Raw genomic sequence first — 15,410 nt, forward strand, 5'->3', positions numbered from 1 at the left:
AATAAAACTTTAAAAGGCCAGTGAAGCCTGAACTTTGGTGAAGCATTAAAGCGTTTTTGCAGAGTCAGTTAAAAATTGTTGCAATGGCAACTCAGTCAACACCAACAACTAATATGTGTTATTTTTATTGATTCAAGACCTGTTTTATTATTCTTTACTCTATTAAGTGCAGATGCTTTTTTGTTCTATGTTTATTGTCTTCTCAAAGCCATCCTCGGTGGTCTTTGCAATTATTCAGTTATTCTCTCACACTGAGCCTGGATGTGCTTGATGTTTCCACTGCCACCACATCCTCGTCAATCGATGACTCATTAAGCTGACTGGGATTTCTAACTTTGACCAAATGGCAATATAAACTGACTCAAACTCTTAAAAATCAGGGTTCAGATGGGTCTCAAACTGCATGGTGTTGGTATAAATAAATTAGCCGTTTCTGTTTTAGACATTTGGTTAAATTTAAATAAACTGAATCAGATTTTTCTCCAGACTTTTCTCACTGATTTACCAAAACGAAGTTAGTATTTGTCATATTCTTCCCTTTATGGGCACATAGAGTTACTTAAACATCATTGGATGATTAACATTCAAAGTTTCAAACTACTAATGTGGATTTCTTTAGCTTCAAGATGGTAAGAAGGTATATAAACATTTTAATAAGGGAACATTCAACCATTTACTGTCTAAATAGATTCAGTTTATTTAAATCTCTTTGCAGGAATCCATTAAAATCATTTTAAACAGAATTTTTGCAACGGTCTAGAGAAAGTTTTACATATCACTTTTGGATCTTGACCTTAATTTATGGATTACGTGAAGACAAGATGTTTTTATGTTTTCTTAAATGGAAAACACATCCCTGAAATCAGATTTGAAATCCCCTCAGCCCTGCTAGTCTTCAAACAGAACATAAATATTTATTTCCATCCAACCACTGTCTCATTTTTCTGTTTTGGTTGCATTTGCTATGGAAACATGGGGACTCCCTGCAAACATTCGAACAATCTCTAAGTCCAGGAACTCCCTTTCACTTTGGCTTAGTCAAACTGGTAAAATGTGATCCAGCTGGATCTTGTGGCAAGTTTCTGCAAGGCCAAAATGGGAGTTGGTCCTACACATAGAAAAATTATGTAAACACGCTGCCTTGTTTCCAGAGAGACAAGGAAATAAAGACAACATTGTTACTGGGTGGAAAGGAAACATGTGGGATACAGAAACGAATAAAAAAGAAATAATACCACCATGAATAATATCCATAAAGTTGAAAAAACAAAACCCAACAATGGTGCAAGAATAAATTACTCTTTATTTATAATTATAAAAAATTACCAAAAAACAAAAACAATTTTGAATATGATGTTAAATAAAAATATATTTAATACACATTAACAAAATAAACAATGGTTGTTTATTCTTTTGGTCATAAACTCAGAGACCAAAAAGAAAAGTCATTTGAATGCTACATGTTTTTATAGCTCACCATAAAGTGTATTGCTTTGCATTTGGCAAGTTAAGACCATCCAGTTCAACTTTCAGACAGCACCAGCCTTTCTTTTGAACGACACCAGTCAGCGTTTTATACAGCCTTGAAAACGAGTAAAGAATCAGGTGATAATTACGTCACTAAACTGCTTTATTTCGGATGTAAAAATACATTTTTAAAGGGAAAAGCTCAAATGCACAGTTCTGGAAAGCAATGACACTGTTACTGAATGACATTCATATAAAATATTAATTATTAACCACCACACTACTGAATAAGCCAGAAATGGTGTATTTTTGTGATTAAAATGTGATTTAACATTTTATTTTCACTCTTCATCAGCGTCTGCATGAACCTGCAGGTTTTCGCAGGTCAGGGTATTTCAAGAAACTCAAGTCCTTCTGGATCTGGATCCCGCTCCTTTACATAGCAGCGTGTGAAAAGACTTCGCAGAGGCTGGGGTGAAGCTAGCTGTCCTTTGGTTTGTCTGTTGGGAATGTTCTGATCCACGACTGCGTTCGCGCGAGACACTCATTCCAGCTGTAAAGGGGCTGGTACTGGAAATATCTCTGCGCTTTGTCCGTTTGCACCGTGAAGGTGGTGCTGGCCACCGCCAGCGTGTATCGGTTCAGCAGCGGCGTGTAGTTGTAGAACGGGCTCAGTATCCAGCGCAGAAGGTCATTCAGGATGGCCAGGAAATAGAGGACGATGCCTGGCATGCAGACCTTACGGAAGTTAAATTCGGACAGCAACTCCATGTTGAAGTCCTCGTAGCTTTTGTAGGGCGACTCGTCGTAGCAGAAGAACGCTTCACCGCCAACCTTCTCGGGATTCGTCTTCAGGGCTCGAGCTGCGAGTACATGCATCCAGGCGACATTACCTAGCAACACAAACAAAGGGGTAAACACCAACCTGCCCTCTCAAGTCTCTCCAACAGTCAATCAAATGAGAAATTAATGCATTTCACCCAAAACCACAGGGCTGGTAGGATCAAAACATCATAGCAGAACATTTCAGATATAAAAAGGATGCGTGCATGGAAGGTTGTCCTGACTAAAAGTGAATAATGACAAAAGCATGAAAAATCTCCACCCTGAAATTGTTGTTCCCTTTGAACAGTTCATGTAGAGAGTGGCGCTGTGTGCAAACAGCTGAATCACTGCACTGTACAACCAAATTTCACTCCAATTACAGCTGCAAGTCTTTTCAGGTACCTCTCTACCACCTTTGCATACTAAAGTGCTTTACGTTGAGAGACAAATATTTATCTTATTTTTCTTTGTAAAGAAGCTCAAAATGCACATAGAATAAAAGGAGAAAAACAAAATAAATTTATAAAAATGATTCGCATGGGTCATAAAACAAACTATGGATGCAAACAATTAATTGTCGATTAACAGATTATTAGATTAAAATTTGTTCCAATCAACTAAGAAAACGTATTAGTGTTGTAGTTTGACCTCCGTCCAGCAGAGGGCGCCACTGGTCATTCTTAAGCGCAGCTGTCGATAGAGAATTAAAGATGGTGGAGATGTTTTCAGATCAGAATTTTTTTTTAAAAATTTAAAAAATAGTAAAAAATGTCCAGAACGGAACAGAGATAGCGGTCCAGAGTCCGATGCGGTTCTGTTTGGACATATAAACACTGATGCTCATTAAATGGAGCAGTGCTGACATCTGAGCCAAGAAAGTGCTAATTTGCTGCGAAGGCCCAAACGATGTGATGAGAGGAAAGTAGCAGAAAAATAGCAACATGATTGAAAAATACACGGTTGATTTTGGGAGCTAATTCACTTCCCAGGCCGAAGTTTTAACATTCCTACTAGATCAACTACAGAAAGTCACAGTTTAATATCCTCTATTCATTCAGCTGCCACAAAATAATGTTCAAATTTGATCTTATTTTTTTAAGCCCAGAATATTTGTGTGAAGGAAATAAGGTTTGTTCTCCTGATACAAGAAAGAAACTAAAATTTTGTAGAAAATGGCCACTTAGCGATTAATCGTGAGTTGTATAAAACCCAGAACTGTGTGAAATATTTCTACAATTGATATTTTTGTTTCCTTACACATCCGTTTCTAGCAGCTGCTGAAGAGTCTTGATGTAAATATTATCAAGTGCAAACATCTCAACAACCTTCTGAGAAGTGCAGAGGAAGTGCCGTGTTACATTTACTTCTGCTTTTCGCTTTGGCCCGAATGCAAGTCGCTGTGCCTTGAAATGCACTGAACTGGTTTCAAAGACAAAGCAAACAAAGCACAAGCCACTCTTCAACAGAAAAAGTAGATCGCAGTTTTTGGAAGTGGAGGTTTCTACCTGCGTAGACTCGGCCGTGCTCGATGTGATCCGGGACGCCCCCGATAACCAGGCCGCCCCGTTCCGCAGCCAGGTTGTAGAAGTCCCTCATTAGCAGGTGGCCTTCGCCGTAGATCCCAGTCGGTCTCAGCGAACAGGTGAACAAACGCTTCCCACCCTTCACCTGCGCAGAATGCAAACAAACAAGTTCATTCATACTGCACATAAAACATCGTACAGACAAGAGCCAGAAACCAGTGGCAGACATTACATTTTAATTGCCGGCATTGAAATCACCAACACACATCAAATATGTGTATGTTCATTTATGAGTTTCTCTAGATCTTAAGAAATGTTCTCAAGGTGATAGAAGGCCAACTTTGTAACTGTTTTATGTTAATGTTTAGCTCTGATCCAGTCAGTAAACCCAGATTTCACACCTGATCGAGTTTCTAGCTGTTATAACTGACGCTGCTGCTGATGCTCGATTGTTCAATTCCCTGTTAGAAAACTGTAAACCCTTTAACCTCACAAAAAAAAAACAACACATTCCTATATGGGTCAGATGGAGAAATTACTGGGTTTGGATTGCATAAAGCAGAAATAACACCCCAGTGAGGCAACAAGGGAGCTGGAAGAGCTTTCTGTGGCGGAGAAGTTGCTCAAGGAAAACCTCCCTAATTTAAAATTACGAGGATTTCTCCAAGCTGAAATCCAACAAGGCATTTGACTGTGATTAAATAGACCATAGTTGTCCACTGTTTTTTGTTTTAAGCAAACTTTGCTCCTACAGTTTTGCAAGAACTTGGAGAAATGATCTCAAATAATTACTTTACAGTGAATAAACACGTCCTCAACGGCTCAAATGTGCTTTTTCATGCACACGCCCTGCAGGGAGGGCAAAAAGAAACACAAGCAAAACACAAGCAGAGCACTGAAAAAGTTGCACCCAAGTAAGAGCAGCACGACTTTAACATGTTGTTACACAAATCGAAGAAATCACTCAAGCACTGAGTAACTCTTTTAAATTTAACATTATGTGGAATTTTTTGTGTTTTAAAATATCAAAAATGAAAATAATTCAGATAAATAACATGATCACAAAATCAGGCAAAAGAAAAATTTTTCCAAATCGATTTTTGTCAACTTAAAACTTATGAAGCTTTAACAAAAGTGTGCTTATCTGGTGATTTTGTGGTTAAAAAAAAAAAAACTAGCTTTTTCTTAATTCAGAAGAAATTTCTTACCTCTGTGCCGTTCGCTTTCAGGACAATTTCCTCCGCCTTCGCTTTACTCTTGGGATACGCCATGGTGTGCTTCACCTCATACTTTGTGTCTTCATTTCCTCTGCGAAGAAAAACAAACAGATTTAAAGCTCAGGAAATCAACTCCTTTTAATTTAAATACCAGGCTGGGAATTTTTGCTGCATGTACATTGATGGAAACATGTTGGTGGAGCAGACAGAGTTCCTTTGACCCTGAATGAGCATTTTAAGCCAATTCTTCAGCGGTGGTGAGTCAAAATTTCAGAACATTCATCCCAAGTTTCTGCGCAGCCCTTTGACCCACTCTGAGCTTGTGTTCCTGAATCAGCGCCCGTCTCTTTCAGGGCAAACAAAGCCTCGTTATTTCACCATTACTCAATGTCGTAACTGTCAGGGGGAAAAGATGAATAATTCTGATGCTGCCAGGACGCCAGGCGGAGAGGTTTGCCGCAGCAAGTTTGGACTGAAGTAATCCTCGGCTTTGTATAAATATTCTGCGTGAGTTTTATCTTGATCTGTCACCATTAACGTCATGACCTCACCCGCTGCTCCCAAACACAGCCACGCTTTCTAAAAGATCAACACACCATGGAGGAAAAACACGAAACATGTCTGATCCAGACGTTAACTCACCTAAAAGACCACAACGAAGAAAAGTAATAAAGAAGTATCAACTTAGAAAAACTAAGCTTCTGTGCCTAAAAGTCTCTGTTGCCTTTTGTTCCTGCAGATGTTTCAGACTGAATGTTAAACACAGAAAGATTAAGTTTTAAATCAACTGCTGGAAGATGAAATGCTGTTTCGAGCCAGGAAAGATGCTGGATTCAATTGAAAGGCTCAAATAACAAAAAAGGAGCTAAACTAAGGTTTTGAGAGCGGCCTAGTCAAAGTTTGGACTTATTCTCAGTTAAAAAATTTTTGGATTGGTTTGTATTTACTAAGGTCGTCTTGGTAGATATACAAATTTGGTTCATGATTTCTAACCAGTGGTGTCCAAAGTGTGGCTCAAGGGCCATTTTTGGCCCTAGAAATGATTTTGTTCGGCCCCAAACCAGAAAACGACTAATAAACCAAAACACTTTGGAAATTGATTTTCATCTTACGGATCTTTACCGATATGCAGATTTTGTAAACATTTTTGCTTATTGTCGAGCAGTTAAAATTAAAATACTAAAACATAAAAGAATCACAAACGAACTTTTCCATTTCTATATTAATTTATTTTGTGGTCTGTCAGTAGTTTAAATTTGCCAGCTCTAGGAGTCTTTAAACATTTAAAAATAGCAACTTTACAGGAAGTGCAGCCAAACACTTATGAAATTATTATTTTTGTTGTTGCTTTTCTTAGAACACATTTTGAAAATGCACTAAAAATAAAAACATTCTGAAGTTCCCTCTTTCTCAAGTCAATCTCATTTGCAACGCGTCACGATTTCTCATCCCATAATCACGAGGTTTGACATCGCAGGAACCCAGACGTGTTGTCATGCATGTTTGTTGTGGCTGGTTAATCACAGTGGAGAACGTCTCTTCCTAAAACAACGGCGACATGTGCAGACAGTGTGTTGTTTAGTCACAGCAAGCCCAAAACTAAATATTCACCTTCCAAATGTTTAGTCAACACAAGAATCCAAGGCACAAAGTTTAGCTGTAAATAAACCGAAGCTGATAATTGACTGGAATGCTTATAATAATAATAACTGACACAGAGATGTGACTGTTGTTGCATGACTGGTGAGGAATGTTTGCAACAAAAAAAAAACACAGACGGCGTCTGTACAGCAACGCTAAATGCCAATCATACGCAACATCACAGACTGCAGCCTGCTGCTTTCATTTCATGTCTCGTTTGGATTTGCTCCCCTAAAAAAAGTATTTTTGGCACCAAAATTGTAAAGTGGAAAGTTCTCCTGGGTGAAAAATACTTGATTTTCAAAGTAAAACAATAAACTACACATTCATTTCTCTTTGGGATTAATAAAGTATTTTTCAATAAAAAAAAAAAAACTTTTGGGTTAATTCTTCTAGTTTAGGGTTGCCAAACAAATGTTCGTTTTGGATTTCATTAAGATTATGAATGATATTAACGGTCATATATCTTAAACATCCAAAACAACAAATAAAATTAATTACAAAGTGTGAACAAAACTATAATTGAAGAAAAAAAGGCGCAGAATGAGGACATTTTACTAAACGTTTTTCTCTTTTAGTAGAAAGAGAAAAACTACAAATCCTACAAATAGAGATTTATCGTGTAATAAGATGATTTATTTGTTCTTGCGACAGATGAAGGCGCGCCGGATTTGGCCGTCGCGTCCTCCGGTTTTCTCATTAACAAGAAATATTCGGTTACAACTTGTCAAACGCTTTGTAAAATTCACACCAGTCTGAATTGTAGTCAGCGGCCCCACAAATGCATTCTGAGGACCACAAATGGCCCCCCTGCTGCACTTTGGACACCCCTAAATGAAATTCACAGCCTTTCTGATGAACATTTTTCATACTCTGAGTTATGATTGTTTTGAATCCACCCAGTCTTAATCATGTCCTGTCCTTTCCTCATGATTTACATCATTATTGTTTTAGTTTCCCAGGAAAATCAGGACGGCGTCCGGACAACATCTGGATTAACGCCACATGGAAAACACATGGCAGAAGAAAGAGAGAGAGAGAAAAAGAGAGCATCAAAGAGCCCTTTTGCAGTTGTTAATGATGAGGAATGACGTTTACCTCTTGAAATGATCGCCGTTCACGTTGGGTCCGATCACTTCCATGCTGCTGGTGTAGATGAGGCGCTCGACGCCGCATTGCACGCACGCTCGGATCACGTTCTCCGTCCCTGACGGCAAAAAACAGCCAGACTGATTTAGAAAGAACGCTTAACTTTCGCTCTACATTAAGCAAAGAGTTACTGAAATAAATTAGTGTCTCTGTTCTGCCCTGCACTTTAATCTGCATGTCAAAAGCAGATTAAAATGGGGCCCACATGCGGACAGGAGGCCTTTCCCCCCCTTTGCGCTCAAACTAAATCTGGGACTCCATTATCGAAGTCGGACAGCCGTCGGAAAGAAACAGAAAAATGACGACAGAAAACAGGAAACCTCTTATCGTGACATTACAAACAGCGGATTTATTTGTACTTATCTGCTATTTGGCAACATTAGACACGGATTCCTCAAATTTTATTTGGCAGCAGACGACGAGATTAACGTACAGAAGAGTACGTCTCTCAAAACTTTAATCAATTAAGAGCAATTTTGAAAATTAAATAAGTTTTTGTTGTTTTGTTTTTCCAATCCAATATGCCAACTAGTGGATGTGCGCATTTATTGTGTCGTTTATTACTTATAAAAAAAATTTCCATCAAAGTGAGATTTTAATTTATCATCGTCTAAAATTTCCCAGATTTATTGGGATTGTTATTTTTACAAATTTTCTCCGTCGTTTGTTCAGTGAAAGTGTAAAAATGTGTATGAATACACTTTTAAATATGATTAAATGCTGTCGCTGTGCAGAGTTATGAGGCCTGATGGTGAAACATGAAACCGCTGCTGCCACGTGACTCTGCAGGTTGTTGTTAGGTAACCAAAGAATGAGTGAGTGAGTTGATTGCTGTGAAATTATTGGATAGCCTATCCAACATATTACCTATATATTATTTATTGTTAAGTTGAAATATTTTTTCCTTCTCACTAAAAGATGCCAATGTTGGATTTTAGAGCGACAAAGAATTTAACGTTAACCCAGGACTTTTGAATCTGAAAACCAGAGACACGTTTCATCTCTCAGTTTAGAAGGAAATAGTTAACAAGAGTACAAAAAACTTTTGGCAAAAGGAGCAGGAGCTCTGGGGAACCGGGACGGATTCTCTGAATGTTTGTCATTCTTTAAAAATGAGAAGCCAGGTTGAGCCACTTTGCTAAACGAAGTCAGAATCAAACCTCACAGTTGGGTATTCATGAATGAGGGAATCAATCATCTAATTCGTCAAGTCAGGATGAATCTGTTGTGTTTCGCTCTTTTGTTTCTTTGTAATTCATGAAGCCCATTCAGCTAACAGACAATAAAAGCATCTTTTGTCCGTTTTGTTGGATCGCTCCTATCAGATCCTTCCCAGTCGCCTGAGTCAACTGGGAAGCATAAAACCAAACAACAGACTTCTGTTCCTTTCTTTATTAATGAGACGTAACGTGTTTGAATTTAGCCATCCTGCTTTTCTGGACTATTTATGTGCAACGGCTACAAAGACATTCCCAGAAATGTGTTTTCAAAGATAAAGCTGACAATAATTCTGAATGGGATTCATTGAAAATTAAACACAGAGCAGAAATTACAGACTGTACAATGTTAGAGGAAACTTTTGTTTCTAGTTTCATTTATTCTCCTACAAACAACTTCTGTGTATTTCTAGAAGCATCAGTTTCACATTTTCCTGATCGAATCAACAGTTACTCTTCTGTGTGCAATGTTTTATGGGCTTAAGTCCCATTCAAGACATGGTCTTTTGCATTTTTTCAATCGATTCAGCAATTCTTTTTGTTCAACTTTCTGGTCTGGGATTGGTGGGAAGGTCTGCAGTTTCATTGGAGTTTGGAGCATGAAGCAAGATGTCATTTATTTTCTTCTTTCTTTTTCCCCAATGTGCTGAAACCTGAGTAAATCTGTTGACTTGGTTCCTGTCAATGGCGTCTCTGTGGCTGTAAATGTAAACGTTCCCTCCCTGCTCAGGAAGCCAAGCTGCTGAATTTAACTTACTGGAAGCTTTTCAACATTATGCTTCCTTGAACGGGTTAGGAAGCCTGTACAAAACATGTTCATTACATATCTTGCGCAAAATCATTTTTAGATAGTGAGTCTGCTCGGTTCAAAATTAGCTGTGTTAGCTCTCTCGTTACTTTAAATCCAAACTGCTGACCTCGCTGATCACCCTCAAACGCAGTAAAGTGTTGTTTTTTTTAAGCTAACTAAACAACAAAACACTTGTCTTTTCCAGCAGCCATTGTACAGCACGTACAGCGTTGAAACCAACTGACCAAATGTGCTGGAGCTCTCCTGGGGTTGCTAGGTAACGGGCGGAACTCTCCTGGGGTTGCTAGGTAACGGGCGGAACTCTCCTGGGGTTGCTAGGTAACGGGCTGGGCTTTGCTGGGGTTGCTAGGTGAGGGCTAGCGCCTGCCGATTTGTGACGTTACTTTTGGAAGATTTTGGATGCTCCAGACTCCAGTCATTCTTAACTGAGGAGGATTGTTTTGGGGGGTTTTTTGTGTTTGTTTTTTTAAGCACTTGGGCAGAGAGAATTTTTGTGGTTTCCTCAGAAGTAATTTGCCAGATTGAAAAAAAACCCACCAAGCTACTAGCAAGCAGTTAAAACTTCAGTTGTGGGAAAATCAATGAACCGCAGAGAAGCGTTTGGAAATCCTGATTGTCATGCAGCATGATTGCATGATTTGAATGTTTTCTCTTTAACACAACTTCCTTTGATGATGTGCTAAAATTGGATTTCACTATAACTGAACCTGCAAAAGTATTTCCTCAGAAGCAGGTGTGTAGGAAAAACACTCACCTGCAGGTAGTGACAAGTTATTACTCTCGTGCATTTACTTGAACTTTTTAGGGAAAATAGCTGTTCAAGTAAATTTACCTGAATTAACTAAATCACCTTTGATTAACTTTTAATATGGGAAATTAACCATATGGTTTCGTTTTACTTTCACTGGACTAAATATATATTAAAGTGGTTCTGTTTTAAGTTTAGTGGCATTTTTGAGTTCTCGGAAACGTGGCACTTATTTTCTCCATACTTTGTGGTTACAGTACAGAAACAAATTCCCAACATCAAACCAGTGATGTGTTCCAGTGTTCAGGAAACTAACTGGAAAAACATGTGATCCCATTTCCCGATAGTTTCCGTTTTGATCCCGTCACAGACGTGCCATCCTTTGTCGCTACCCAAAGGTGTGGATTTCCTCAGAAATCATTTCCCTTCTTCCTGTTATCACCCAGATCCAGCCGCCTCCGGGACATACCTGCGACGTTGACAGAGAAGATGACAGACGATGGGATTTTGTGCCAGACGTCCACCAGGCTGGCAGAGTGGATTACAACGTCGACCCCTTGGGTGGCCTGCAACACGCTGTCGTAATCTGTGATGTCTCCTTGGATTAAAGTCACTTTCACCTCGTCTGCATAAGAAACAGGAAGCAAACATTATTGCATGCAAGGAAACTAAAAGTTTTCCAAAGAATTTCAGGAGATAATGGAAACAGGATAATTAGGGCTGTTTGTAAACAAACCTGTTCATTTCCTTGTTACGAAATTTCCTTTCTTGCTTGCTTGCAACTGCACATTTTCCAGTAATTGTTTTCTTATCAGTTCTCCTATTACATTGTGACTGAGACACGTAACCTGACAAATGCAGGTTCATTATTGCGCAACGCTTCTCTTAGAAGTGTTGAAAAAAAAATGACGTAAAACCTAAATTTGAGTTTTACACAACAGGTCCATTTCTATAATTAATTACAAATTATATGCGAATAAGTAACAAAAACATGCAAATAATGTAAATAATTTGTAATCGGAGAAAATATAAGACCAATAAAAAGAAAAACTAGCCCTTTATAATTATTTTGGTTGGAAATGCTTTTCTCATGCATGGATTATTCATTCAAAATTCAAATTCAATACTTAATTGATCCCAAAGGAAAATTGAATGTTGCAACTGGTAATAATCTCAAATTCTCCTTATATTGGTCGTCATCACTGGCTCATTTCCTCCAAATTCAATTTCCCCATGGGAAATAGTTTTAAAAGTTAAGATAATGTTCACATAAACAAATATTTTCAAGCAATAAAAACAAAAGAACATAGATGTTGTTTTTATATTGTTGCTTGATGCTTCACACGTTTCGTTCACGTTTCTCGTGGGAGGATTATTGGTGCCTCCAAATTTAGTTTCATATGTGAAATATTGTGTAAAAGCACCAAATTAATAGTTTAAAAGTTAATCAAACATGTTCAAATAAGTAAAAGCCTTCTGAGAATGGAGTTTATTGTAAGAAATATTGTGTTTTGGTCCATCTTCTAGACTTAGTCTGGGAGTGAAGAAGTGTGTTATCATTTTCAGAAAGGTCTTGAACTCCTGGTTTATCTTTGCTCTCATGCTTTGTCCTTGAATCGCTGATATAACTGGACTTTTGAACCTGGGCTCAGAGAGTCGGTTGCAAAACTTTCACCAGTTCAGACCAGTTTTAAAACGCTTATCAAACAAGCCAGCATTTGATTTCTCATTTCTCATCAGAAGGGCGTCTAAAACTGCTGATCAGCCACGTTATCGAATTACACTCAGAAAACACACCAGGCTTCAGCCACATTTCATCATGACTGATTAAACCCAAACAAGGACAGGATGGTTCACTTATTCAGCTGCTATCACGAAGCACATGATGATGCGTGCAGACAGAAAACCAGGCATAGATAAGAGATTAATATGACATGACATAAGCTGCAGAAAATAAACGTTGCTGCTATATTTTATACCAACAGGCAAGAAAGTCCAATAAATGTATCTTTTGAATAAAAAGAGGGCATTCAACTGAAAACCAAACGACTAACTGAATATTTTGACATTTAAATGTACAGAATCCTGTTTATTTTCAAATCTGCTGAAGTCATTAAACGCAACCCAGTTGAGCCGCTGCAGTGAAAAACCCAGCAGCTGCTCCATGGAGGATACCTGAGACAGACAGAGGGAACCGTAGCGGTGCTCACCTGTCTCCCTGTGTTGGTGAAACCCGGGATGGATGCGCTTGTCAAACACCCGCAGCTCCGCCAGCTTCTCCTCTTTCTCCAGCAGGACGTCGAGCAGATGCTTGCCGAGGAAACCGCAGCCTCCGGTGATCAGATAGACGAGCGTCCGCTGGGTTTCTGCCATGTTGGAGGAGAGGCTCCGCTTTCAGAGACGATCTCTGCGTCTGCACGAAGAACAGCTGACAGCCGGTACCGACAATATCTGAGCGACAAGCCCCGCCCTCTGTGGGAGGAGCTGTGTGTGTGTGTGTGTGTGTGTGGGTGTGTGTGTGTGTGTGTGTAGGTAAACCCATCCTATGACGTCACCGTAGCGCGCCAACGTCACAAAATCCAGATGGAGGGCAGAAGTAACTGCAGCCCATATGTTTCTGTTGATCCAGCAACAAAATGCTTAAAGTTTGTGTGATACAGAGAAATATTAACATTATTATTGTGTTATGAAGGTATGACGTCACAAGGGAGTTGAGTTTAAAAAATGTCAGTTTGCAGAAAATATAATGTTTATTCAGAGGGACTTTCATGCTAAAAAAAAAAGAGTTTTTGAGTAGACTTTTTGCCAAATGGCATATTTTTACTTTAACTTCAGTAAAAATATGTCAAAGTTCTGCTTCTCTGACTTTTTAAGAACTGGAATGATTATGACATATCTTTTTAAATTTTGTGGTGCTTTATTTCTGCACAGTGACATTAAAATTAATTCCTATTTTGATATTCTATCTGTAAAACAACTGACAGACATGGAAGTTTTAAATTCCTCTGTTTTGAAAGTTTTTATTAGAAAGTCAGGCATTTTCTTGCTTTGTGTTTTTTTCATTTATTTATTTGGCATCTTATTCCTAATCATGGGCGTAAATCCCAGGTGGAGGCGGGGGGCCCAGACCCCCCAACCCTGGAAAAGTCTAGAATTTTCCCCCAAAGAAATTATGAAATAAATCTTTGTATTTAAATCATATGAATATAAATAAACAATAGAAACAAAGAACAAAATAAATCTGCCATTCATCTAAGAAGAAACTCCCCACTCTCCCAAAAATAAACATAAATAAATGATCATTTAGAGCAACTTAAGGTATAATTTAAATAACACATGACTTGTATTGAGAACGACTGCAATAAATCAATATTTATGAGGAAATTTATTAAGTGGAGTTAATTATTAAAACTTTTTAGTCAGAGCCTTAAATTTTCGTAAAGGTGTAACAGAGATTAGATCTGTGACGCTTGAACATTTGAATCTTAGTTTGACTTCTACGGGTCTCAACAGGTTGTTTACTGAGAAAAACACTTTAGTCATTCATTGATACTTGTTAGTCATTTTTGGTGGTGCAGCTTCAACACAATGAAGATTTTTAAACCACATTTTACGTGAAACAGTAACATCAGAATTGTTCCAGTTTTACTTGTTTTGTTTTTTTAACTTTATTCCACTGACAGATTATTTCACTTATAACATCACTTGTAATTTTCCCATAAGTGAAATAATCTGTCAATGGAACTAGCACTTTTTCACAAATAGTAAGAACTATTGACCAAAGATAAACTCATATTTCTTGTTGAAGTTACTGGTAAGTTATTTTTGTCTTTTACCCATTGTACTAAGATATTTGCTCTAGAAACTGGTCAAAACTACTTGGTAAGGTTTTGTGTTTTGGCAGCTGTGACTCAGTAGCAACAGTAACTTCATCAGGATGAAGGCAAACAGATTTAGGATTCTTTTTTAAGATGGTGAGTCAACATCTTAAGTCATAACCACTGCACCCAGTTTCCTTTTACGGATGAGACATCGCAGCTTTACTTATGTCAGTAGGGAAAAATCTACGGAACAAGATTAGTGCCACTGGAAAAAAAAAATCTGTCTTTAATCCGAGAATTCACTTTTTTAAAAAAATCAGAATCAGACATTTGAAATGTTTGTTTAGTCTGAAAACTCAAATCAGTGTGGATGAAGTGAGAATTTACAAATATTACGACAAGGAAACACTTAAGTGATTAGTTTTATTTGCTAGCAACGTAATTGACGCACGCCTCGAAATATTTGGGTTTTTATTTGGATTTTGATAAATTGACACAGAATTAGAATTTTGAGATTAAAGTCAGATTCTGAAAAAAATCAGAAAGTAATCAAAATTCTGAGGAAAAAAATTATTCTGAAAAGGCAAGAAATTTGAGATAAAAGAAAGAATTCTTAGATTGAAGTTGGAGTTTGAAAAAGAAAAAATTCTGATAAAAAAGATGAGAAAAAATAGAATTCTATATTAAAAAAATTAAATTTAAGTTGGAGTTCCAGAAAAAAAAGTGCTGAGAAAAAAAGTAGAAATTCTGAAAATAAAGTCAGAATTTGATTTTTTCCTCTTCAGTACTTTGCTAACATGGAGTCCTTGAACTTCCAGTGAACTCAGTCAAGGCCTTTACGCACTATCAACAGATAATTTGGAGTCAGGCAGGAGAGTTCAAAGGTATGCGGTTTCACTGTCAACTGAGAAGAAGAGAAAAGTTCAAAGTAACTGGATACGAATACAAAAGGGAATGCAACGCTTCCAGAATACTTTACCAACTAATTACG

The 15,410-nt window shown here is 37.9% G+C and overlaps 1 protein-coding gene across 1 annotated transcript; it reads right to left on the reverse strand.

The window, feature by feature from the left end:
- Positions 1 to 1,285: 1,285 nt before the first annotated feature.
- On the reverse strand, positions 1,286 to 13,124 carry hsd3b7 (hydroxy-delta-5-steroid dehydrogenase, 3 beta- and steroid delta-isomerase). Its single transcript, XM_055052005.1, has 6 exons — positions 12,809 to 13,124; positions 11,068 to 11,223; positions 7,772 to 7,880; positions 5,024 to 5,123; positions 3,798 to 3,960; positions 1,286 to 2,360 (listed from the first exon to the last, which is right to left on the reverse strand). The coding sequence occupies exons 1-6, from the start codon at positions 12,969 to 12,971 to the stop codon at positions 1,948 to 1,950; spliced, it is 1,104 nt and encodes a 367-aa protein (XP_054907980.1). The 5' UTR covers positions 12,972 to 13,124; the 3' UTR covers positions 1,286 to 1,947.
- Between the last annotated feature and the right edge of the window lie 2,286 nt (positions 13,125 to 15,410).

This window comes from Poeciliopsis prolifica, unplaced genomic scaffold (assembly GCF_027474105.1).
Source record: "Poeciliopsis prolifica strain line A6 unplaced genomic scaffold, Auburn_PproV2 SCAFFOLD034, whole genome shotgun sequence".
In the NCBI taxonomy this organism is placed as follows: domain Eukaryota; kingdom Metazoa; phylum Chordata; class Actinopteri; order Cyprinodontiformes; family Poeciliidae; genus Poeciliopsis; species Poeciliopsis prolifica.

Excerpts from the sequence above, each read along its gene's own strand:
- hsd3b7 (XM_055052005.1), bottom strand. The coding sequence starts at position 12,971 with ATGGCAGAAACCCAGCGGACGCTCGTCTATCTGATCACCGGAGGCTGC. Across the intron at positions 7,881-11,067 it reads CTTCTCTGTCAACGTCGCAG|GGACGGAGAACGTGATCCGA; the intron begins GTATGTCCCGGA and ends TTTTGCCGTCAG. Across the intron at positions 2,361-3,797 it reads GCACGGCCGAGTCTACGCAG|GTAATGTCGCCTGGATGCAT; the intron begins GTAGAAACCTCC and ends TTGTGTTGCTAG.